At 38.5% G+C, this 23,589-nt stretch overlaps 1 protein-coding gene across 3 annotated transcripts in view; it reads left to right on the top strand.

The window, feature by feature from the left end:
• otofa (otoferlin a) overlaps positions 1-23,589 on the top strand; it is a 134,582-nt gene that overhangs the window by 90,925 nt on the left and 20,068 nt on the right. For 2 of the 3 annotated variants that reach the window (XM_084737211.1, XM_084737212.1), the window contains exons 14-34: positions 1,006-1,192; positions 3,056-3,279; positions 5,990-6,098; positions 6,251-6,437; positions 7,437-7,557; positions 8,346-8,446; positions 8,765-8,855; positions 10,215-10,331; positions 10,477-10,629; positions 11,204-11,396; positions 12,638-12,762; positions 14,663-14,797; positions 16,543-16,704; positions 18,239-18,310; positions 18,580-18,699; positions 18,782-18,943; positions 19,114-19,276; positions 21,073-21,239; positions 21,434-21,463; positions 21,568-21,705; positions 23,095-23,170. In XM_084737211.1, the coding sequence (XP_084593337.1) occupies positions 1,006-1,192; positions 3,056-3,279; positions 5,990-6,098; positions 6,251-6,437; positions 7,437-7,557; positions 8,346-8,446; positions 8,765-8,855; positions 10,215-10,331; positions 10,477-10,629; positions 11,204-11,396; positions 12,638-12,762; positions 14,663-14,797; positions 16,543-16,704; positions 18,239-18,310; positions 18,580-18,699; positions 18,782-18,943; positions 19,114-19,276; positions 21,073-21,239; positions 21,434-21,463; positions 21,568-21,705; positions 23,095-23,170 (2,833 nt within the window). The remainder of the gene's footprint in view (positions 1-1,005; positions 1,193-3,055; positions 3,280-5,989; positions 6,099-6,250; positions 6,438-7,436; positions 7,558-8,345; positions 8,447-8,764; positions 8,856-10,214; positions 10,332-10,476; positions 10,630-11,203; positions 11,397-12,637; positions 12,763-14,662; positions 14,798-16,542; positions 16,705-18,238; positions 18,311-18,579; positions 18,700-18,781; positions 18,944-19,113; positions 19,277-21,072; positions 21,240-21,433; positions 21,464-21,567; positions 21,706-23,094; positions 23,171-23,589) is intronic. The other variant, XM_084737213.1, reaches the window with a different exon arrangement.

The raw sequence follows: 23,589 nt of genomic DNA, 5'->3' as shown, positions 1-23,589 counted from the left end.
CTGTGAACCACCTTGATACTGTACTCTGTCATCAAACTGGCCTCAGAACATTTAATGACATCTTCTAGTCCAAATGGTACCACTTTACATGAGGTCTTTCGACGGCAAGTGTCAAAACCAACCACATATGACAGTTTAATGTCAAAGCATAAAGCTAAAGAGTTTCTTTAAGTCTGATAATGTCAAGTTGTCACAACAAACAAATTATTTCCTTGATTAATGTCAAGTTACCGAAGCAAATACATCTCAAACAATGTCAACTTTGCATTAAGAATCACATAGACTGAATGACGCTTAATGACACCAGTCTTAAACATTCATAAACTCCTCCGTCATGTTCATGGCTGGTGTTATATTATGGTTATGACAGTGCTGTGTCAGTCTTATGCAGACATCCTTCAAATAAAGTCTTACTTTAGTGCTCCTCTTGTCTATATTGGCTACATAAAGATCCCCTCCTTAAAGTGATTTAAGTGATGGGGGACAAAATACACAGCTCTCATTCTCTGCAAAAATGACTACGCTCAAGTACAGTTTGCTGCACATAAAGTGACTCCTTCCAAATCCTGCAATTATTCCTCTTCTTCTCTGCTAGAGTCTAGGAGTTGTTATTAATCCCCAGGGGATCATTAATGCTGTCCAAGAATACGCTTATTATAGACTTCTAAAGTTAGCTGAAGCTAATATGAAGTTTCTGCCATCTGAAGTCAACAAATCAAATTAGTGTTTTGCAAAGTTTTTTTTTATAGTATGAAATTTCCTCTTTCTGTTTCAACTGACAGGGGTTTCTTGCTGAGCCACAGCAGAGGACACAGAACATTTTGTACTGAAGACTGCAACTTTAAAAAAATATATCCACATGATCTCTCCAACTCAGACTGTTGAAGCCTCACATTAACTTCTGCTAAACTTTGAAATGCAAAGTGAGGGCTGTGGCTAAAATTCTTCAAATGTATTTGCACTTTTCAGCTTGGACTTATTTGCCACTCTTCCTTGTGTCTCCAGGGGAAGACATCTGTCCAGAAGAGCAGTTATGAACCAATCTGGAACGAGCAGATCATCTTCACGGAGCTGTTCCCTCCGCTCTGCAAACGCATCAAGGTCCAGATACGAGACTCGGATAAGGTCAACGATGTTGCCATAGGAACCCACTTTATCGACTTACGCAAGATATCAAATGATGGCGACAAAGGTCGGTCAAAACACACACTTCCACACAGTTGGTCTTATTAGCATTGATTAGCTGTCAGGTGCATTAATTAGTCTGTCTTAACTAGTCAATATTTTACAGTATTCAGTAATTACCTGAGCTGCAGTAGATGAACCAAATGACCCACCTGACCCGTTGCTAATGGCTGCAGGAATTTAGTGGAGGACATTCAAATTGACTTGCAATCAATACATATATTAACATATATTACACCAAAGAACCAGCAACATTTCAGGTGAATGTCCTGAAAAAGTTCCTCACACACCACCAGTGATATGGCTACATTTCTAGCAGCTGAGTTTCTCTTATAAATAAAAGAAACAATGGTGAGCATGACCTCCTGTTCCCATCATGAGGGGTCATACGATCACAGTCTTACAGAAACTTAAAATGCAAAGAACTCCTTTACAATGAAAGTAGCTAGCGCTAGCTCCAAAAGTCACTGAGAGTCGCCAGATGATGTCATGTGCTATTTGCATATTGATGGCATAAAGCTTAGTGGTTGTCTGGTTCCAGCGCAGGTGGGATCATCTTAAGGCATGTCATCATATATTTGAAACAAAAAAGTGTTTTAAAAATCTGCAAAGAGAGGAAGAAAATCAAACAATCCGTTTATATTTCCACATTTACTCTCTTATTCTTTTACAGAGTTATTCTGTTTTTAGGGTCCTCCTATGACTCTGTATAGGCACACCCTGATCCGAAGATCAGACGAAAGAGAGAGAGAAGTTCAAACAAACTATTTATACAGTTATTTACAAGATCAAACAAACTATTTATATATTTAAAAGCTATAGGAATCAAAATCCAGAGAGAGACACGCTCACACTTTGAAAAGTTCCAGTCCACAGAAACTTTTGCCACTCCTGTGGCGAGCGGCGCCCTCCTGCCTGCCACACATGCAGAGGGAGAGCCTGGCTCTGTTGGCAGAATAAGTTGCTAAATTTGTCGCGAGTATGCTGAGTATAAATACTCGCTTCTCTGACAATAACATTGCAACCACAGTGTCCTCCTTTGAAATATCTATACCAGGCTAGAACTGTTTTAGTTTGCTCGTTTCACATTAATTAGCGTTTAAATTGATGCGGAATGAGTAAATGTCTGCGTAATGTTATAAGAATGTTGTAGGAAATCGTTAATTATCTTTCAGAAGGAGTAGATGATTATGACAGTTAACTGAGCGATAAGTTAATGGGGACTGGCAGGCAGTCACTGAATTCAAACTGTGAATAGTATGTATTTTCAGAGCAGTGGGCTTTTGTTTTCAGTATAACAGGCTTAACTTTACTTTGACAATTTACATGTCAGGGGGCAAACTCGCTTCAACCATAGAGTGTCTATTAAATGAGTAAAATAAATTCACAAAATGCTGAGAAAGTAAATATTCTTGCACATTTTTTTACTTAATAAACAGACAAGTACACCAGGTTTTCTCTAACCAAATTAAGACTAGCTTAATTGCCTTGCTACTTGCTAAAATGCAACAGAAACAAAATGAAACTCACCAAAACCGTCTTGGTTAGTCTTTCCACGGCTCCAACAATCACAAACTCTGGTTTGGTTGAAATAAATCCTTCATTCAGTGAGTTAGGTGTGGAAATATTCTGGCTCTGTATGCTGTTTCTCCCCCCTATGCTTCACTTGGCAGTTGCTGGCTTCTTTGTGAGTCTTTGCGCTACTTAGCTCGCTGTCACTGTGCAGCCGCTCTCACTTGTTCTACAGAACTCTACTGTTTGATGACTAGACATGCAGTATATACTTTGAAAGACCTGAAACTGAATTGTAAAAAAAAAAAGAATAATAATTAAAACTTGAAAACATTTCTTTTTCCTTCACCTTCTCCAGGCTTCCTGCCCACCCTGGGCCCAGCCTGGGCCAACATGTACGGCTCCACCCGTCAGTACACTCTGATGGACGAGCACCAGGACCTGAACGAGGGTCTTGGAGAAGGTGTGTCCTTCAGAGCCCGTCTCCTGCTCTCCATCGCCGTGGAGATCCTGGACACCACCTTACCTGAGATCCTAAGCTCCACGGAGGTGCAGGTGGAGCCGGTCTCCAACATCTCAGAGGTGAGAAGACACAATTTTAGACACGGCTATGTGGTTTTTGGATCACTTTTTGGTGTGTGGGTGTTATTTTCCGCAAAATTATCCGACAAAGCTGTTATCTTGACCTGTGATCCATGAGAACAACATGCTGTTTGACCTCCCCTGACCGCACAATAAACAGTGTGATGCTGCAATCCACCCTTTTACCAGCACACGAGTAGTTAACTGCTCATCAGGGAAATCAGACACATCAGATGCTTTGCTTTCAGGGCAGGCTTGCCAGCTATTCGGCCTCTTGGCTGTTGTGGTGTAAATGAGTCCCCTGGGAACCTCAGTTGTTGCCAGCACGAGTCTTTGCCAGTTGTCAAGTGCTTTGAAAGAGAGACAGACACAAATACTAATCAAAGAAATGCTTCTTTAGCTCTAATCTAAATATTGACTTTAAGACTTGGTTTTACACATCATTTGTGATCTACTACACAAAGTGAAATGTGTCTGTCAATAAAAGTGCATTTACAGTCCTTCTGAGAATAGGACAGGTCATGAATATTGCCAGCTGACTGTGGCCTTTAATATTATGTGGTATTTATATTTGGTGACATTCTTGGAGAGACGAATCCTGATTTAAGCAAATCAGTCCCACAATTAAATACAGTTCCATAATATTCAACAAGTTCAGTTTATTTGTCACATTCATTTTTTAGACCAGACTTAATTGGATCGTCTCACTGATTTCATTTATATAAGACTTTTATTTTTACTTTTTGATCGTGTGCACGTCAGAATATCGTTAATTTACCATTTCTAATATCTACTCTAATTACTTACATTAAAGTATCGTGCAGTTTCTTATCATCCTGTGTTAAATTTTTCATTTTAAAAATAGATAGTCCTACCAGTTACAACACAAGAGAGTGACATCATACAAATATAATACAAAACTTCAATACTTTATGCTTTATGTTATTAAATGTTTTGTAAGGGAACTCCAACTAACATCTCATTATACAACCCTCTGCTATGATCAATAAGGTAAATTAACCTTGTAAAAAAATAGAAATGCCCCTGGCTTACTCTAAAGTTTGGGAGGAAATATTTAATTTACTTAATATAGATGTTCTGAAAGCTCCCTGCAGGCATAAATGTTCTGTACAGTTTAACTAAAAGGGTTATTGTGAGAAATCGGAGACCTCCTTGTTTTAAGAAGTAGCTTAAAGATACGATGTTGTGTCTTTACATGGACGAATCCCCTCGTCTGACTGCTGCTGTATATTTGTTTAGATTTAGGGTCCCTTTATTGATTACATCAGTTCACCAGGCACCAGAGCTGCAGCTGCAAAGTGTAGTGGTTGAACGATATGGATTTTTCAATCAACGATGCCCACATGTACGTGTTTATCTTAGCCAGTAACTTTTTTATTTATTTATTTATTTATTTATTTATTTATTTATTTATTTATTTATTTATTTATTTATTTATTTATTAGGAGCTTTTATTAATTGATGAGGCAGAAAAATACATTGCACTATGCTGTAGATTTCAGAATGTAACTGGTATTTAAAGGAGAGCAGGGTACAGTTTGTCAGGTGCAACAACATTTATCTACATTATTGAGCATTTTACGAAGCTCAAGGCTTTACATATATTGGTCAGATAAAGAGAAAAAACATTTGATTAAAAAATGATAAGACAGTTGGCTGCATATATTCCTTTCTTCTTTCACTGATAAAACTTTAACAATAACAATACTACTACTACTACTACTACTACTACTAATAATAATAATAATAATAATAATAATAATAATAATGATAATAATAATGATAATAATAATAATAATAATAATAATAATAATAATAATAATAATAATAATAATAATATACTAACATTCACAGGGGATGCATGAAAGTTGAAATACAAGAGTCCAAACTAACTTTTTCACCACCTTCCCTAAACTCACAAGGTGAACACTAACATTGTTCCTCGGCAGCCACACTGACAAGGCTGCCTGCAGATAATTTTTTTGTTTATCGGCCTTGGCATCGGCCGAAGCGATTATCTCAAAATGCCAGATAAACTCGGCATAAATTCAGTGTAGCTGCTGTGGAGCAGCGTTGTTTATTTATGAGTTTGCCTTGATGTACACTTTGTTTGAATTACCTCTTAAATCCTGCTCATCGCACGTCTCCAGAATGTGACAGTTTGCAGAGAGTTTTAGCTTGTGTGGACATTTCCGTCACAGTGGCTTTGGGCAGTAGAGATACAGCGTATTTGGGCATTCATGGACAATTATTAGCTACTTTTTTTCTGTTGTTTATTCTTTTTTCTGCTTTATTTTTGTACATATAGAATCATTGGGTCACTATGGGACAATCTGTATTGGCTACCTGGAGGCATTGTTATAAACTGCTGCAAATAATACCTTTTAAAAGAGTAATGAGTATCGATTAATATTTTATATTTTAATAACAACCACATGAATGAATGAAAAGCATCTAAGGGGAGAAAATATGGAAGAGATGTACTGAAATGTAATGTAATGAAATGCATTTACAAATGTAATATATAAACTAAGTGGCTCAGTAATTCAGAGAGGTTTTAATGTTTGTAGTGAATTACAGAAGAAAACACCTGCAGTTATTCCACCATAGACTCGACAATAAATGAATAAACTCCAGTCCAATAAATTGTTTCAGTTGATATTTATTGTTGTTTTTCTCACTCCATCAGAGCGCCACTGGGAAAATAGACGAGTTCTTCCTTTTTGGTTCTTTCCTGGAGGCCACCATGATCGACAGGAAGATTGGCGACAAACCAATAACTTTTGAAATCACGATAGGTAAATAAAACCTTCCTTCATCTTGTTAACATCGACCTGCACTCCGCAAGTTCACAACGTAACCAGGATCTGTGACAGTGTACAAGAAAAATCAATAGCCACCCTAACAAAGTACCTTCAATAAAAACGTGGAATGTTCTGCTCGCCAACAGGTAACTATGGCAACCAGATAGATGGTGTAAGCAAGCCTTCGTCAGCAAAGAAGAAGAAGAAAGATGGGGAGAATGAAGAAGAGGAGAGCGAGCTCATACAGAACTCCAGCGAGGACGAGGCGGACGAGGACGGGGACCTGGTCTCCATCTCGTCCACTCCTCTGATGAAGCCTGTCATCACAGACAGGTCAGAGGTCACGGGTTGTTAGGAAGCAATTTCTGATATGTTGCTGATTTAATTTAGTATATTTCATTTTTTGTCGATTATGAAGGCCCCTCTGGACAAAAGCAATAGAGTTTACACCATAAAAACCACAAAATATAATTACTAAACTGGCTAATGTGCGATTTACTGAACCTCTGCCTGGAAAAATGTAAATACGGACTTATTTCATCTGATTTGAAGGAGAATCCCACCCAGTGGCAGGAATTAGGTGTAACTATAAAGAAACAGGGATGGTCTGATTAACTTATGTAGATCATATCTGGCATTAGTATTAATTGAGTGCTACATAACCAGTTAAAAACCCTTTGTAGTAGGTTTAAGTTAGCAAATGTTGGCAATGAGCTAACTAACTAGCTTGCTAAACACTAGCTGAACAGGTAGCTAATGATTCATGTAGATTAGCTAGCTAGTTAGATAGCATTTTACTTGCATTAGTTATCAGATGTAAATAGGTAGCTAAATAGCTTGAAATATATTAGCTCGCTAGTTAGCAACTGTTTCACCAACAGTAGCTATTAGATGTAACTAGGTAGATAATAATTGATGATTATTAGCTAGCCTACTAGCTAGTGTTTTATAAGCATTAGATAACTTATGTGACTGTTGATTTTACAGGTTCAACAGCAACATCTTTCAACCAAAATGTAAAAAAATCAACATAGACAAGCCTAGCACAAAGCATAAAAGTTAAAAGCTGTATGTCTAACAACTTTCTCCAGTTTTATGACACCAAACCTAAAGTAATTCTCTGGATCGGTGCCCCTTTTTAAATGACTCCTCAAAACACATTTGTATAAATAATGTATAAATGTATATTCTTTTAATTCTTGATCCTGATGTTTTTTTTCTTTATTTTATTTTGGTTGTTATTTACTTACATGCTTTGAAAACTTGAATATAAATAAAGTCAGTATTGTGGTTTTAGACTGTGAACCATGTCTGTTTGTTTGTACTTCACAGGAATTACTTTCATCTTCCCTACTTTGAAAAGAAGCCATGTGTCTACATCAAAAGCTGGTGGCAGGACCAGAGAAGACGCCTCTACAACTCCAACATGATGGACAAGATCGCTGACAAATTGGTCAGTGTACACGTTTCTTTTCACACTCAACAAAAATATAAATGCAACACTTTTGTTTTGTGCCTGAGAACAGCCTCACAGGGCTGGAAGCAAGGCTGTCGACTCTAAAATCTTTTTATTAACACATTTCTACAGAAAATCAATTATCTGATCCAGCCATCTGAGCCAAAAGTTGCACACTGAACAAAAGTATAAACTCAACACTTTTGTTTTTGCTCCCCGTACCTTAAAATTGGTACTAATGAGCACTTTTTGCCAGGATAATCCATCGACCTGGCACATGTGGTATATAGAGATGCTGATTAAACTGCAGGATTATTGCACAGGTGTGTCTTGGACTGGTCTTAATAAAAGGACATGTGAAGAAGAAGTTATTACCACTGATCTTCGGGGAAACAGGAATGTCTGTACAAACTATCATGATAATCCATCTGATAGCTGCTGAGATATTTCATTCAGAACTGCAAATTTCAACCTCATGATGGTGCCAAAGGAAAGGTCAGGGGATCGCCAAAGTCAGCAGGATTCATCCTCTTGAGTCCATGAATATCAGTAGAAAATGTCATGACAGTTCATCCAGTACTTGTTGAGATATTCCTGATGGACAGATATTGCCATCCTCAGACTCATACCGCCAGCGTGTCTAAAAAGATGGGAAAAAAGGAAAGTAATCACTCATAGTAACAAGCCATAAAATAAACTTGACAAATAATGGGTTATCATTAGTATTATTATTATGTATAAAAATAAAATTTTTTTCTCATCCATCTTTTTTTGTGTGCCAACAGGAAGAGGGTTTGAATGATGTTCAGGAGATCATTAAGACGGAGAAGGCCTTTCCAGAGCGCAGACTCAGGGGAGTGCTGGAGGAGCTCAGCGTCGGCTGCAGGCAAGCTACATAAAAATAATCGTTTGTCATGGTGTCGTATTAAAACCAGCGTTGTGACTCAGCGGTCAGTAAAGATACGCAGAGTTTCTTCAGATGCTGAAAGACTGCTGCAAGACCTAAAACTGTAATGTTTAAAACTTTAAAACATGCACACTGAAGACTACTAGCTGCCGTCCCAGAGGCTACTGAAGACAGACAGCAGCTCTCTGCACAGTCATCATGGTTCTCAGGATGAAAGAAACCAGCAGAGTCTTTAATTCTCTTTTTCTCTCTGTGTTCTTTTCTGTCTCATCTTCTGTATTTTCTGGTTATTCTCAGTCGGTTTGTGAGTCTGGCGAACAAGGATGTGAACCAGGCGGGCCGAACCAAACTGGATCGAGAGCGGCTCAAGTCCTGCATGAGAGAGATGGTATGATTTATGTTTCTCAAATAGAGAAGCGACGTGAGTGGCAGGGGGAGATGAAGCTGTGATTAATGGCATCTAATCCCGCTTCCTTAGTGAGTAAATAGTATGGAGTCCCTGTGAAGGCTACCTGAGGAAATTAATTTTTGAAGTACATTTTCAGTCCCTTGCAAAACATTTGCATGCATTTGCATCATCTCATTCTGAGGACTGCTTCATCTGATTCATGTTTGTATCTGACTGCCAGTAGGCTTAATTTCAAGAGGAAATGAAAAGGAAATGCAACGTGAAGGTTATAATATGAATATGATGCCTTGTTTGGACAGGTATACGGATCAGTGGAGATGAGAAGTCTGTGTATCTAATGCACACTGAGCACAAATAAATGACTGTGGCTGGGTTGCACCAACAAGGAATCATGTTTAAGTCTGATTAAATCATGGTTAAACTTTTAATTAAGTTGCGCCAAACTTTTAACATAGTTTAAAATTAAGAAAGATTAAATCCAAACCTCTCTTTAAATGCATCTCTGTTGCGCCAAAGCTTTACTTTTAAAATGGCTCCATTTTTGAGGTGGACTGAGAAAAATCCACAAAGAAAGTTAAGAGCTGACTTTTATGACGTGTCTCTTTTTTCTTTCCCTCCAGTTGATAATTCAGCCAACAAGTTTTTCTCAAAGGAGGAGAATTTTTTTTAGAGCTTCTCTGCTGAGCCATTATGAGTAGGCTAACTAACATTTTAGCTAGCCAGCAAACAATAAAACATTGGGTTGTTTTTTTTTGTTTTTTTTTTCAAATTTTATGCTACCTAGCAAAAAATAACATTTATTTTTACCATTCAGCAAGCTAGTGATTAATATATAATTTTGTTAACTTTTTGGTTAGCTAACAAATAATATAATGGTTTTTTGCTTGCTAGCAAACAATGTAACGTAAAATACAGAGCAGCCTAAAATTTGTGGTTTCTCCCCTCTTTTATACATACCTGGTCCCAACAGCACTTGAGGGGTTTTTGTTTGTGTTTGTTTGTTTTTTAATTTGGGTAAGCAGACATTTCAATATTTAATTTCACTAAACTTGGATTCACTAAACTGATTTACTGAGCTACAAACTAGGATTTAATTGAGCAACAGAGCTCTGATTAATTATTAAATAGCAAACAGTGTCAGAGTCTGCAATAAAGTATCTGAGATTTTAGAAAAAATAATAGATAATACAGTTATGCACTTAGTTAAATTGGATATGCACTGATTCCCACAGACTCCCCACAATGTTTTGTGCCCGTGTATACAGTATGTATGTGAGTGAAGGTCAGTTATCCTCTGATACTATGCTTCAACATCACTTATCATCTCTCCTCCTGCAGGACAGCATGGGCCAGCAGGCCAAGCAGATCCGGACTCAGGTGAAGAAAAACACAGTCAAAGACAAACTCAAGCTGGTGCAGAACTTCCTGCAGAAGCTCCGTTTCCTCGCTGACGAGGTACTGAAGTAGAACTATTAAAGCAGAATGAATATAAACATTTAACAGTATGTTAAAGTACATTCAGTTGTGACTGGAGGAAGAACCTGGAGGATGGAGAGAGCTGATCGGCTATTGATCGATCCTGTGTACTCATGTTGTTCAGCCTCAGCACAGCATCCCAGATGTTTTCGTCTGGATGATGAGCAACAACAAGCGCATTGCCTACGCCAGAATTCCCTCCAAAGACATCCTGTACTCCATAGTGGACGAGGAAACGGGAAAAGACTGCGGCAAGGTCAAAGCTGTCTTCCTCAAGGTACAATCACATCTTTCTGCTCAATTCTTTTTTTTCCTGCTTCAACATCATGGTTACCTTACCATTTTAACTAGGTAGCAAACAGTGTGGTGTTTTGTTAACCTTTTAGCTAGCTAGTGAACAATGACAATGTTCTGTTAACTTTTTATACAGCCCCTGTTCAGAAAAACTGAACTCTCCCTTTAAATCAAAGACCTCAAATTATTGTCATCAACAGTTGTAACTGAGCCTACAATGTGAAGTTCCTGTTGACTGCATTGTGAGACGATCAGTGGTGGTGAATAGTCAAGATATGAGATACAGTATTGATGAGTATTATGGTGAATAGGCTTGTAAATCTGTGACCAATGCCTGGAGAGAAAATCAATGAGGTGTCTCTTTAATATTTATGGATTGGGCCATGTTCCAACATGCTCTACATAATGCTCAATGATTGACTCGCTGTAATAATATCAGAGACGGGATGAAGTACGTACTTTACCGTGTTTTTTTTTTGAACAGTTTCTCCTTTTCTTTTCTAAATCGAACTCTTCAGAATTGCTCAGTCCCCTGCTTTTGTAATCCGTGTCTACAGCTGCCTGGTAAGAAGGGGTTTGGTCCCGCAGGATGGACAGTTCAGGCTAAGCTGGAGCTGTATCTGTGGCTCGGCCTCAACAAGCAGCGGAAGGACTTCCTCAGCGGCCTGCCTAATGGTTTTGAAGAAGTCAAAGCTGTTAAAACAGGCCCCGGTCTTCACTCTGTACCCCCCGTCAGCCTCGTCTACAACAGTAAGTACACAATAAAAACACCATATATCACTGCTGTAAGTGAAAACATAACTGTCACTGAAACATTAAAGGGATAGTTTGGATTATCTGAAGTGGGATTAAATGAGGTACTTATAAATAGTCAGTGTATTCCCTACGGTAGAAGTCACCACACCCTCAGTCTGGTAAAACAGAGAGGAGCACCAGCACGGAAGCTAAACAGTGTGCTGCTGTGGACAGAGTCAGCAATAAAATGTATTTTAGCCACTTAAAAAAGGTCCACCTAAAAAAAAAATCGAAATCAGGTTAGGTGTACGCTATATTTAGAGTATTTTCACCACTTTACTTTGCTGTCAGACAGACTTTTCTGATGGGGAATCTGCCATTATATGAGCCAAATTAGCGCTCTCTCCAAACCAACGAAACTCCAGAGGCAAAATCCGTAATTTTACCTTAAAGAACACAGGAGTCGCTGTTCTCCTGCTGCTCGATCTGTAAGTTTGCTTGAGTTATTGTGTGACTTCAGTGAATCCAAACTGTCATTTTAAAAAACACAGACATTGCATAATAACACTAACTAACTAACAGATTCAGGCAATACGAGACCCAAAACTTGCATATTGCATGAGGTAAAATGACTGATTTCACCTATGGAGTGTGGTTGGTTTGGAGAGAGAGATATTTGGCTTGTGTGAGGGCAGTTTCCTGTCATAAAAGGCTGTCTGACAGCAAAGTAAAGTGGTAAAAATATTCTAAAGTGGCATTCTTAGTGGCTAAAATACCTTTCGTTGCCAGCCCTGTCCACAGCAGAACATTGTTTAGCTTCCATGTATCTCACACAACCCTACATCAAATAATCCGAACTATCCCTTTAACGTGTGTTAAAGCTGCACATGCACTAGAGGAATTATTTTAGGCTCCTCTGCTGTAGTTTCTATATCACAGCTCTTGGATATGGAAGTTTTCATTGATTATTTCTTCAAAGTCGTTTTACTCTTCATTGACTGAAATGTTTTCCCCTGTTTACCATCAAACTTTGCATCAGGTTTTCTCTTGATTTACCATTAAGTGTGAAGTCTAAAATCAATTGCAAGCAAAACACACAAAACAAACTCACTCAGAAGTCAGAAAGACATTTGGCTTCTATTGATCACCTTTACTTTGTGGTTCAGTTTTCTCAGTTCAATAAAAGATTGCTAACAAAGAGGACTGATTGTCAGTTAATGTGATGTGATGTGTGTGTGTCCGTGTGTGTCCAACAGTGAAGCAGGTGTTCCAGCTGAGAGCTCACATGTACCAGGCCCGCAGTCTGTTTGCTGCTGACAGCAGTGGCCTTTCAGATCCCTTCGCTCGGGTCTTCTTCTCCACGCACAGCCAGGTTACCGAGGTAGGAACTCGAATGTATGTACATGTATTAAAAGAGGTGGAAAATATAAATATTCATGCACAGCAGTACCCCAAACGCCCCACTATACTTATGCAAATCTACCAACCTCTGACGTTACACCTACGTTTTACACTGACTTATACTGTTACACGGGCATTTTCACCTGCAGCGTAGACAAGGCGTGTTTCATTTAGGTGCAATGCTAACTCGTTAACATGATCGCCTGTGCCACACCGACACTACAGTTTATGGTGTGTGCACACATACACCACAGGAACATTACATTCATTCATACATTAATGTATGAGTGAATGTGGGTGAATCTTATATTTTCTGCTGTCCTCAGCTGCTTTAGACAGTATACTTATAAAAAGCTTCTCCTTCAGTAATGACTGGGAGGCACCAACAAGGATCAACTTTAAAACCTGATCAGATCATGGTTTGAATTTAAATTGTGTTGCACCAATGCTTTAAATTTTTCTTAAAATGAAGAAAGATTAAATTTAAACCTGTCGTCAAACCTCAGTTCCTGTTAGCCCAAATCTGGTATTAAACTTGAAGAGGTTTAACTCTTAAAATAGACTTTATTGTATGGACTGACCAAAATAATCAAGTTCCTCAAAAAGAAAAATTTAAGGGGCTCAAAACATCTGAGTTTCTTTTACTCCACATGATAATTCAGAGAACAAGTTTCTTTCAAAGGAGGAGAAATTAGAGCTTCTTTGAGCCACCATCAGTAGGCTAATGAAGCTAACTACCTTTTTAGCTAGTTAGCAATCAATATACCATTTAGTTAACTTTTCAGCTAGTTAGCAAACAATAAATGATTTAACTTTCTTAGCTAGCTAGCAAGCTAGTTTCAGCTAGCTCGCAGTAATAAAATGTTGTTTGGGTTTTTTATTTGTTAACTAGCCAACAAACAATGTAAAATTTTTAACTTTTTAGCTCCCTAGCAAACATTATAAGATTTACTTTTTAGCTAGCAAATATTATAACATTTTGTTAACTTTTTTGCTAGCTAACAAACAACAACAGCATTTACAAAATAAAACTAAAATACTAACAATATATGACTGGCATGACTGATGCGTTAATAAATCTGCACCCTCTGAGAAGTGCTGACCTATTCACTACTGAATAATTAGAAAATAATCTTTGTTTAAAAAAAAAAAAAAGTGCTATTACGACTTTTTTGTTGCCTATAAAAACAACATACTTGCAATAATATTACACAGGTTGCAGAAGAAACGGTCAGTCTCTTTCTCTCTCTCTCTCTGGATAGATACAGCTTTCCTAGGTTTTGCATCAGGTGTGGTGACACAGTGCTTTGGAGCTGCAGGAATCAGCTTCACTCAGCTCTGCACTGATTTGCAACACTAGACATGACAGCATGTAACAAGTGTTGGTTGTAGTATCAGACGTTACTCGACCGCAGCGTGTCTGACCATCGTAGCTTCACTCACCTGCTTCTACACCAACTAGATTAGGTGGAGTGTAATTAGGCAGGCAGGTATAAACTGTGTGTCTGTGTGTGTGTTTCATTTAACCTTATTGTTACTTCTTTTAATATGTGTCATCACTTTTTATTGGTCAGTTGTTGGTTTTAATTATCATTTGATTTAATTTTATTCTTACCTCTTTCATTACGTGTTTTATTACTTTTTATTGGTCAGCTGTTGTTTTCTTTATTTTATTTTATTCTTATTTTTTTAATTGTTGTAATTCACATGAACTTTTACAGGTTGGTTGCAAGGTGTTGCACTATCCACATAGTTTTTATGGCTGCAAATTCCACACAGTACCTTGTGCTTCCACTGGGAAAGAAACGTGCTATATAAATAAAGTTTTGCTCGCTTGTTATCGATTTTGTGTAAACTGCATTGATGGGTGTGTTCTTCAGGTCCTGAGCGAGACTCTGTGCCCTACGTGGGACCAGCTGCTGGTGTTTGACGACGTGGAACTTTTCGGGGAGGCCAGCGAGCTGAGAGACGACCCGCCGATCATTGTAGTTGAAATCTATGACCAGGACACTGTGGTAGGATCCTCCTCTGTGTGAATGAATGGATGCATCATAGCCGGACTGACTGATATATTCATCAGTGGATTTAGTTTGCGCTAATAAATGTGCTTTGCTTCTCCTTCTCTCATGTTCTGACTGTCTGTCTACCTTCGTCTCACTCCACCCTGCCCTTCACATGAACTCTGGCTTTGCTTGCGCTGCGCTGAATAAATAAATAGAGTTTGAAAGCATTAGTGCTGAATTAGAAGTCTTAATAGCTACTGATGGATTGCTGATGTGGCATGAATTGTTTGGTTCATCTAGCTCAGGCCTATTCAATCCAACCCTTTGATCATTTATTAATATTTAAATAAGTAAGTGATTGTGATTTTATTTAAATAATCTGCTAACATTCTAAGTTTGGGGGTGTTTACATTGTTTATTCGAAGATCAGCAGGCTAATAATTAGCACCTTCATTGGTTACGTCTGTTAAGCACAGAGAAATTTCTAATGGAAATTTCTTGGTCCCAGTAATGTTTCAGTAATTAACATAATGAGCTATTTAATTGCCAAAAGCTGGAAATGACTATGATTTTGCTTATTGTTAACATAGAAAGCTGATTTTAGGACTATTATTGATCTTTTAGTGTTTTTTTAATTAGGCCTATTTCATATTTTATGTTACATATATAATATCTAGTCCAAGACGTTTCTCGTGTTATTCTTTTGCATAAATAAATAAACACATATTTTTTTTAAATCATTATAATTTAAATGAATAAATCAGAAAACTTGTGGACCCCTATTTGAGAACCACAGATCTAGCAGGTGATGCCAGTGGGAGAACATTTTTTTGGCAATTAATTAGCTCATTATGCTAATTATTCAAACTGCCCAACTCTTAGCAACCAAGTTAAATATAATCCGCTAGCCCTGTAGACGACATTTCAATCATATAAGTTCATAGGAAACAGCATTGCTGGGATTCAAATGGACTATATAGTGGTTTCCCGTGGAAATTTAGTCGAACGTTCCAGTCGAGCTTATTGAAAAAAGAAGTTAAATGCACCATTGTGTTTATTAAATCACTGTTTTACACATTTAAATTCCTAACTTTACAGGTCAGACATAGGAAACGTAAACGTCTGACATCTTGGCACTTTTTTTTTCAAATCTGGCCCTTCTTAATGATATAGATATTTTTTTAGTTTAGATTTTCATTTCCAACCAAAGAAATTATAACAAATCAGTAACAAATGAACTTAACAGCAAGTGTTCAGCAGAAACAGATAATTCATGTCTGAGAATGAGTAAGTCCTGCCCCCATTTTTATAATGTTGTAATTGAATATGCCTGATCTAGCTGCTGATGAGCTCTGAAGTTTTAGAAGAACGTGCATGTACCTCCTCCATTGTTCCTCTCTCAGTTTGTATCAGCAGTAGCTGCAGGGGCATTAATGATTTTACAAGCAGCAGTGGTGCAGTAGTGAGAATCTGCCTCCCTTCGCTCATGAAACAAAGTGCTTATGTAGATCTGTACTGAATGAAAACACCTCTTACACTGTAATCTCCAGCCATAGTGTTTGTTTATCTTATATAAGAGGGTTTTTTCCTGCTTACAAGCTTTCCTTCTCAAATTCCACGCTTTTGCAACCTTCCACTTTGACCAACACTGACACCAAGTGGTTGCCATGGAAACTGCACCTCCCACACCCGTGTCTAACTCCCGTCCCTTGTCCCCCGACTGTCTCGACTGCCTGCTGTCATGATGTGGTGTTCAGGGCAAGGCAGAGTTCATAGGTCGGACGTTTGCGAAGCCCACCATCAAGATGTGTGACGAGCACTACGGCCCCCCGAGGTTCCCGCCACAGCTGGAGTACTACCAGGTGTACAGAGGGAACTGCACCGCTGGGGAACTGCTGGCTGCCTTTGAGCTGCTGCAGGTGACTCATGCAAGGACACACATATGTAAACTAGACCTGCAAATTATTATTATTTTCACTATCAGTTCATCTGCAGATCATTTTCATGATAAATCGGCTGATCGTTTCCTCTATAAAAAGTCAAAAATGTGAAAAATGCTCATCACAGTTTCTCTGACATCTTCAAATTGCTTTTTTTATCCAAAACCCAAATCAGAAATGACCAAATCCTTGAATTTAAGAAGCTGAAACCAGCAAATGTTTGATATTTTGCTGGAAAAATGACTGAAAGGATTAATCATTTATCAAAATGGTTGCCATGTAATTATCTTTTGATTGATTAATCATTGCAGCTCTAATATAAACTCACATAAATGAAGCTTTACTTTTTCTGTATGCATGCAGTCATGCAAATACACATGAAACTCCACAGGGTCTCCTTTTTGAGAGGCTGCATGTCACAGCCATACATTAAAGGTTGTTCTTGTAAAGAGAACAAGCAACGAAAAGGGAAAAGATTCATTATTCATTCACTGTGGTTCCATTAATGATGTGGAGAAAGCACAAAAGATAATGGACAAAATGGTAAAAATAGGATTTTTCTTTCTTCCTGCTCAGCCTTTTGTACATTTCTTTCCATGTAAAACTCATCTCTTGCTCTTTGCACAATCAGCTTTCCTGTATCTTCCTCACCTGCATCACTGGCTGGGTTACACCAAGAATAATATAAAGTTATATTTTAAACATGATTAAATCATGCTTTAACTTTAAATCATGTTGCACCAAACATAAAAACTACAGAAAAATTAAGAAGGATTAAACTTAAACCTCTCTTTAAACCTGTTTTTACTCCAAGTCTGGACCAGTTGTCATCCGTTTCTCATTATTTAGCCATATTGCTCCATATATTCAGTTTTTCTCACAGCTGTAGGAAATAGATCCTCTCAGCCGAGCAATCGCAAGTAGAGTAATGAGGCAAAGCAACTCTTATCCAAGCTAACAAATGATCTAACGTTTTGTTAACATCTACAAACAAGCATATTTATGTGCTTTTTATCTAGCTAGCAAATAATGTTAAGTTTTCTTAACTTTGTGGCTAGCTAGCAAACAATGTACTGTTTTGTTTACTTTTTATCTAGCTAGCTCAAATATATGTTTATTTATTCAATTAGTTATTGAATTATTCATTAGGTAAGCAAGCATCTCTGGACTAATTAAACTTTATATAATTTTGGTTTACTTCAGTAAACTTGGATTTCATTTTAAACCTTCTTTTTCTAAACTTTGATTAGAAATAATCTTTGATTAAATGAATCTTTGTTGTGTAAACCAGTCATACTCCTTTTACTTGTTTTTAGACTCATAATGCATTTCTTCTTGTCTTTTCCGCCCTTATTAAAAATTTGTATCTCCATTTTCGCCCTTGTTTCCTCCTCCATCATGTCACCACCCTTCCCTTCCATCATTACATATTCATCTTTTCTCCTTTCTCCTGTGATATATCCATTTCTTCTTGTCTCTTTCTCTTTTCCGTGCCTCCTCCGGCTGCCTACAGATACCTTTCGATGAGGAGGCGATTAGGCGAGCTTTGATCGCTGTCCATAACTTTGCTGTCCCTCAAATAAAGGTGCTCTTTTCTTTCATTCCCTCTTTCCATCCCACTTTGTCTTACTCTTTGTCATTAGTGTTTGTACTGCAATAATTGGGTTTTATCTCTGCCCACATGGCATTAATCTTTCTTGCACAAGTTGTTACACTGAGCAAAGAAAGAATGAATATAATTATTAGGTCTGTAGGAAAGAAATCTGGTATGGCGCTCTCATTCTGTATCACAATGCAGAAACCACAGAAGCATTTCAGCATGATCTTCACGTTTACTCTCTCCTCTTTAATTAGATCGGTCAAGGAGGGAGGGCGGATCTTCCTCCCCTGGAGGGGCCGACAGACTCGGAGCGTGGACCCATTCTGCCTGTGCCGTTGGGTATTCGACCTGTTCTGAGTCGATACCGCATAGAGGTGAGATTTTAACCACCTGCTCTGTTTTCTTTTAGCCCTAGAGATCCCCCTCCCCTACTTCTGATTTTTTACTCTGGTACAGGTTTTGTTCTGGGGCTTAAGAGACCTTAAGAGGATTAACCTGGCTCAGGTAGATCGGCCCCGCGTGGACATAGAGTGTGCAGGTAAAGGTGTGCAGTCGGTCCTCATCCAGAACTACAAGAAAAACCCCAACTTCAGCACTCTGGTTAAATGGTTTGAAGTGGTGAGTGCAGCTGTCCATTTCATATTTTCGACCATCAGAAAGTTCAATCTTAGATAAATTACACGCAGTTCTTTGTGCACCTTGTACCACAATACCAAAATACATAGGCATAATGTGAACGTCTCCCTTTATGTCACTTCATCAGCTCCATGTCTTAATTTTGTCCTCAGGACCTTCCAGAGAATGAGCTCCTCCACCCTCCTCTCAACATCCGGGTGGTGGACTGCCGGGCATTCGGCCGTTACATCCTGGTGGGGTCTCATGCCGTCACCAGCCTGAGACGCTTCATCTACTGCACCCCAGATAAGACCTCCAACAACTGGGCCACCGCAGGTGAAGGATTATTTTGATATATCTTATCACTGTATTATATAGTTTATTAACTGTGTGTTTTAGAAGGAGCGCTGTGTTTCTTTTGTCAGCTGAAAAATGAGTTTGTTGATGAGTTTCTAACTGCTGTCACATAAAGTTCCCTGTGATGAAGACTTCAAGTCGAAGTCAGCAGTTTTGTCAGTCCATTAGTTGGAAATCAAGTTCAGCAAAATGATCAAGAAATGAAGTTTCTCTTCCTCTTTTTTAGCACTAATGGAGTTCCTCCTTTTTCCTCACTTTGTTCGGTAGTTAATGAGAGATATCTGCCTTCTCTCCCATCATGGGACTAAATGGCACTTGGCTTGTGGTGCTCAAAGTCCAAAAAAACAATCTGAAAACCTCAACAGCAATGTCTCTTTCCAGGAGTCATGACGGGCTATTCAAGATGTTCTTGTTGTGAGCAGTTTCAATAAGTACTATTTTCTTTCTACTAAATTACACCTGCCAACCTGAAGCCTGCAGCTACTCATAGACGAGAGGTTACAGCTTAGTCAAGGATGCCATTTTTGTTTCCGCCCCGCCCTGTCACAAGCACGAGCCTCTCGAAAGAAAATAATCGGACCTTTATTTACATGGCACATTTAAAAACAGAGTTAAAAAGTGCTTGGACAGACAAAGCAAAAGAACGGGACACCCAGGAAGCAGTATGACAAAAGAAAGCCAAAACAGTGAGGCCGAACAGAATCAAGAAACTGAGGTAAACTTAAAACTCAAGCAAAATACACTAAAACAGTAAAAATAAGACAGAGCAGTAGAAGAAATATGACCAAGAAAAAGAAGAAAAAACATGTTAATAAAAGTCAATATAAATAAAGAGAATAGAATGAGACACTATCACATGATTTGCAATGAAAGGAAATGGATAGAAAGACAATATATACAATGTATACAATAAAGTCAATATAAATAATTACAAATTAATAAAAACATTAAAAAGACAATATCACATAAAAGCAAGTCTATAAAAATGGGTTTCCAGTAGTGAGTTAAGATTGTTCCAACATGGAAAGAGTCATTACTGTTGAGTTTTTCAAACATACTTTTTCGGCACTTTTAACACCACAAGCCGAGGGAGAGAAGGAAGAAAACTCCACAAAATATGATAAAAAACATCTAAATCCAAAGATCCAAACTCAGCAATCTAGATGGATAAATAGTGTTGCAAGTAAGAAGAAAAAAATTTATTTTTGATTTTTGGGAGAAATGTCTGTTTAATGTGTAATATCTCTGCAGGGAATGTAGAATTATTGTTTCTGTTGCTATTTCATTTATACATTTACACTCAGACAGACTCTGTGATATTCAGATATATAAACAGCAGTGAACACAAACTGCATTTGAAACATGTAGAGGTCATTCTCTTGTTCTCTTTGTCAGTTCTGGGTTTTCCTTTATTTCTTTAAAAAGGCCTGTTAAACCTGCAAACATGGGTGAAACAATGTTTATAAATAATTCTTAGACTCTGTTTTAACCTCAAAAGTTAAGTTAGCAAAAAGGGTCTCCTTGTATATCAGGGAAGGTTAAAACAAACTTTAAGAATTATATTAAAACACTTCTGATCCAGCTCTCTGGTGGCTAAAGAATGAATATTCATTCTTTATTAACTTTGCTGATTTTTCTGCTTGCTCTCTGCCCTGACCTCCATTCCCGTCTGTTTCCTCTCTCCATCTGTTATCTTTTCTCCTCTCTCGCATGTCCTTGGCTTTCCCGTTGTCTCCTGCCGCTCGCCGTCTTTGCCCCTTTTGGCCTCGCTCCAGCTAAGCTAATGAATGGCTACATGGTCCTCACCAATGGCGGCTCTCAGCCTCGCTCCTCACCCAGCCTTTCCTCCCGCACCTTCTCTCGCCCCGCAGGTGACATCATCGTCAACGTGGACACAGAGCCCTCGGTCCGAAAGATGGACACGGTCGTCAAGTTAGACGCCGTAAGCTTTTCTTTGACTTTGAGCTGATTTTTATTGTATAATGTGTGTGTTTACATATGCAAACAGTGGGCATAGTAGCACTGCTTTATGTCCAGTCCTTTTTACCTGCCTCTGTACCTGTGCCGCTCCTACCTGCTTCATCCATTGTGTGTATTAACCCTTGTGCTGTTTTATGTGACGCCCCCCTGTCATAGACATCTGACGCTGTTGTAAAAGTTGACATGGTGAGTAATTATTCCTATAGAACGTTTGTATGTTAAAATTAACCGGAGCCTCTTTATGACTGAAAAAACGAGCCACTGAGAATCACTGAAGTGTGTTTTAACAGACGGAGGAGGAGAGCGACAAAGAGAAAAAGAAGAAGAAGAAGAAAAAGAAGGGAGGCGTGGAGGAAGAGGATGAGACGGATGAGCGAGTCCTGGACTGGTGGTCCAAATATTTCGCTTCGATAGAGACACTGAAGGAGGTTTGTCTGTTAACCCTTCACTAAGCCCTGCCCTCCTTAGTTACTGTTGCTACGTCTGTCAGGCTTTCCATTCTCGCGCTGCACATATGGAGTTTACAGAGATGACGGAGGCAGATTTAACAGCGAAACTGGCTTTAATTTTTGAAACACAATTGTTTCCACAAAGAAGTAAACAAAAGCAGCTTCTCATTTCTAACTCACGACCGTGGATCTTTTTGGCTAAAATGACGACTCTCTGTCATAATGGTGCGTTAAGAAAAGTAACAAAACTACATGACGGACCCAGAAATGCAGACAGAGGGCTGAGCAGAAACAGTTCAAAGTCTCACACTCTGAAACAGAGACAGAGACAGAGAACTGAGGGAAATAATTAGGTATAGGTGAAATAAATTGTAAAAATGGTAATCAAAAAGTGCGGGAAAGACAGAAAGTTACAGAAAGAACAGGGAAAGAAAGAACTGTAAAACATGTAATAAATATATCTAGCTAAAGTTAACTAATGCTAATGCCTGAACTCCTTGCATCAGCTGAAAAGTTCATCTCCAGCTGGCTTTTTAAAGTCTCCATTTGACCCATTTTAAAAGAAGAACCCTGGAAAGGGTCTGAAATTTGTAAAGTTACTTAACAGTTGTGTAACATTAAGGCTAAAAGACTGAAGCTAATCCTACAGCCTAGCAAACATAGGTTGGGTGGTGAAATACAACATATAACATTGCAATAAATGACAGAAAAACAGTCATTAATGTTGGTAAAGGAAGCACAGGGATTTGATTAAGTGTAGCAGACCGTGAGATGACCAGCCAGCTGGACTGTCGTGATCGTGATCACCTCAGGAAGAGAGCCGCGATAAGAGCTGAACTAACCCAGCATGGACCAAAGAGAGTGAGCCAGAGAGAGACGTGTTGTCGTCTGCTCACTTTGATTATGCACCAGCCCACATCCTCCTCCTCAAACCTCCCACATAACAGATCACAGTTCAACCCCCGGTAATAAGATAATGTGTAATATGTTGCAGTTAGTAAGTTAATTTACCAGACATGCCAACATTTGCAGCTTGTGTTAGAGCAGTCCTTCTTCATAACTTTTCTCCTTTGTTTTACATTTTTGAAAGACTACAAAAAAGATGCCACTCTTCAAATTCATGAATAACTGAGTACCACTCGTCTGATGCAACATGAACATGCACAGAAATGCAAAGCTTTTCAGGCCTGCATGCCAAGTTACAGTTGCTAAACTTAGACTGAACAATTGATGTTTAGGAGGAAGGGATTAGTGAAGGGTCAGTTCTATTCTATTTACATCTACACATCTTTTTGTAAGTGTTTTTAAGATTGTCCTCATACTTTAAGTCCTGTTAGACTGACAGCGTTTTTCTCACCTGGTTTTCAGACCCTCAGAGCTCAGGAGGCGGCTCAGGCGGAGGCGGAGGAGAGAGAGGACCTGGAGATAGCTGCAGAGGCGGCAGGTATTGAACTCCACCACACTAACTGGGCTCCCTGCCAGAGTGCCCAAACGTCTGCCGCTCTCATTTCTTTTAAAGGAATATGTCGCCAATATTGGATTTGTGGAGTTGGAGCAAGTATATACACAAATTCCTGATTCCTTTCACTTTGTTTTTTAAGCATTGTTTAAAGAATAATTCCCAGTTGGGTTATGTCAGCTGCACTGCCTGAGATGACAAAGAGAAATTTGTAATGAACTAAACTTCAGATCAATCAAATGTGTCCAATGGGAATGAAATGAGAACTTTATGGCTGAGTGTGAAATCATTTCCCATTTATTATAGTGCGTTATATTTATCATCCCTCCTTTTATTTGAGTGTCTGGGGGTGGAGTTTATGCTCTACTGTATATAATGCCCTCAAATTCTAACTCCATACATTA

This window comes from Lutjanus erythropterus, chromosome 15 (genome assembly GCF_056507025.1).
Source record: "Lutjanus erythropterus isolate fLutEry1 chromosome 15, fLutEry1.hap2, whole genome shotgun sequence".
NCBI lineage: Eukaryota > Metazoa > Chordata > Actinopteri > Lutjaniformes > Lutjanidae > Lutjanus > Lutjanus erythropterus.
Note: the sequence above shows the minus strand (reverse complement) of the source record. Positions and strands in the feature narration are given on the sequence as shown.